The 2,335-nt window shown below is 36.0% G+C and overlaps 1 protein-coding gene across 1 annotated transcript; it reads left to right on the top strand.

Moving 5' to 3' along the window:
- Nucleotides 1–440: 440 nt before the first annotated feature.
- On the top strand, nt 441–2,083 carry HELRODRAFT_163451 (hypothetical protein; the record flags this gene model as incomplete). The annotated part of the gene is made up of 2 exons (XM_009027314.1): nt 441–569; nt 908–2,083. 2 exons carry the CDS (start codon nt 441–443, stop codon nt 2,081–2,083), a joined length of 1,305 nt encoding a protein of 434 aa, XP_009025562.1.
- Nucleotides 2,084–2,335: the final 252 nt, after the last annotated feature.

Here is a 2,335-nt window from a genome sequence, read left to right as displayed (position 1 = left end):
CATTTTGACCCAGAATTTAAATCATTAAAATCATTATTATTCTGTTATCTAAACCCTATAAAGCTTTAAACAAATTTGTTCACATTATTGTGTTTTAAATGTTAATAGAAATATACTGTGTAAATATTATTTAATATGGCCCATTTGTTTTGAAAAAAATTGAAAAAATCCACCGTTCCTATCATTTTGAGCCGCACTGTACATTGAACCTTCCATTCTTTAGTAGTGAAATATTCAGTAACAAGTTTTGAATTCATGAAAATTAGTTATTACAGATGTTAGTATTAAAATGTATCAAAACATATATATGTTACCTTACTTATATGATTGAACAACATCTATTCCTAGCAATCACACTGAATGAATTTTCTGGATGTGAGCATTCGTATCCTCAACACAGTGCATGGGAAACTTTACTCGCACCTAACAACCGATTTTCCATGGCATCATCCCTTCCGACACCTCATCCTCCACGTTCCAACGTCCATGTCAACCCGCCAACCATTCAGTCGTCGTCGGTCGATCAGCAATCACTTGCATCCTACCTTTCTGCTCCGGATGTTTGCGAGGTTGGATTTTAAATAAACTTGTGCATGTGTGTATTTGTCCACATGTTTGTGTGTACATGTGTGTGTGCATGCTGCATGCCTTGTGTGTTCACTCTTAAAACTAAATTATGATGTTGTATATGGATGAATGCCAATAATGATGATGTTTTGTTGTTGATGTGTTGCCACTTTTGATTCAGATGGTTCAATTTTAATGTAAATATTATATATCAGTATTTCAGAGTGATGTGTATATATGTGGGTTATTATTAAAACTTTACTATTTTAACGATGCAAACTTTTTTCCTCTAAGTCACCTTACCTTGATTGAACATCATTTTATTTTATTTTCGCTGCAGGTCAATGACGAAGACAACAACTCTACTATTTTAACAAAAAGTTTGAGTCGGGCTGAAAGTGTCTACAAGCGACAAATGTTACGACTGCGTTTGCGTAACAACTGGTTCCTAGACAAGTCAACTGCAACACGGTCAACATCTGTACATTCACAGCTTATGCGATCACCATTTCTACAACAAAATATTAACAACAACAACAACAATAATAATAATAATAATAATAGTAGTGATGTTGATGATAATGTTGGTGCCAATTTATTTGGTGCATTCCAACAGCAGCCTTCGTCAGTTAGCAAGCAGCCGCCGATGGAGATCTCAAAAACTTCATCATTTCCTGTTTCATATATGACATCAAGTTTCAGTTGTGATATTTTATCTCTAGCTGATGTGAAGATGAACGGCAATGCATCTCCATCTCGCAACCAGCAAGATCGCTTGGCCGTCAGAACAAGTGAGTCATCTACATCGACATTCGTCTCGTGTAGTGTCACACCTTCCACGACATCGACAACACCCTGTCCCTCTCCCAATTTGCGAGATAATGGCTCTCCGCTCAACAAAAATATTTTACAACAAGACGCTCAACAAACGCTCAACAACTTCTCGTCATTCGCAACTCAACATTCTCCCGACAGAACTTACCTGAACACAAAGACATCTGATTATTCATCCATGTTTTGTTCGCTCGCTCAATCCAAACTGCTGTTATCCACCAGCCCAGATACAAAACTTTCCAATGCTAGTAACCTTTGTGGAAACAAGGGGAAAGATGTAAGTAGTTGGAACAGTAGTGATGGTGTTGATGATAATTCCATGTCAGCATCGCCACATCAGTCATCCTCTTTTTCTTACCTTTCAACAAATCCTTACCCACACAAAAGTGTTCCACAGCCTCTAAAAAATATGATTATTCCTTCTCTAACATTCACAGTGGATCCAACTACGTCAAATACAACAACAACAAACAACATCTTTAGAACTTTCAAATGTTTTCAGGTTGAACATGTCTATGGCATTAATGAAGATAAACTTTTGAACAATGACAAGAATATTCTAGAAACCAACACAAATGAACATAACGGTCATAAAGTTGCTGAAAAAGAAATCACCTCCAACTCTGTAGAAAGATGCGTTGCTAACACTAAATTAGATCAAAATGTACAGAAAGAAACATAGCGATCGACTATATGTGGTGTTATTTTGTGTGTGTGTGTATTTTTATGTGTACCTGTGTGTGTGTACATGTGTGTGTTTAAGTGCATAGTGCTTAGGTGCGTAATTTGTGTGTATGATATTCATATTAAACAGTTATTTTTTGTGTTCACGTGTGCGTATGTTGGTGCATATATTTATCATTATTTATTGAAGTTTCAAAGTGTATTTTTATCATCGTCAATGAGAGTTTATAACGTTGCTAATGTTGATGAT

The sequence above is a fragment of the Helobdella robusta genome (assembly GCF_000326865.2).
Source record: "Helobdella robusta unplaced genomic scaffold HELROscaffold_5, whole genome shotgun sequence".
Taxonomy (NCBI): domain Eukaryota; kingdom Metazoa; phylum Annelida; class Clitellata; order Rhynchobdellida; family Glossiphoniidae; genus Helobdella; species Helobdella robusta.
This window is presented reverse-complemented; position numbering and strand designations above follow the sequence as displayed.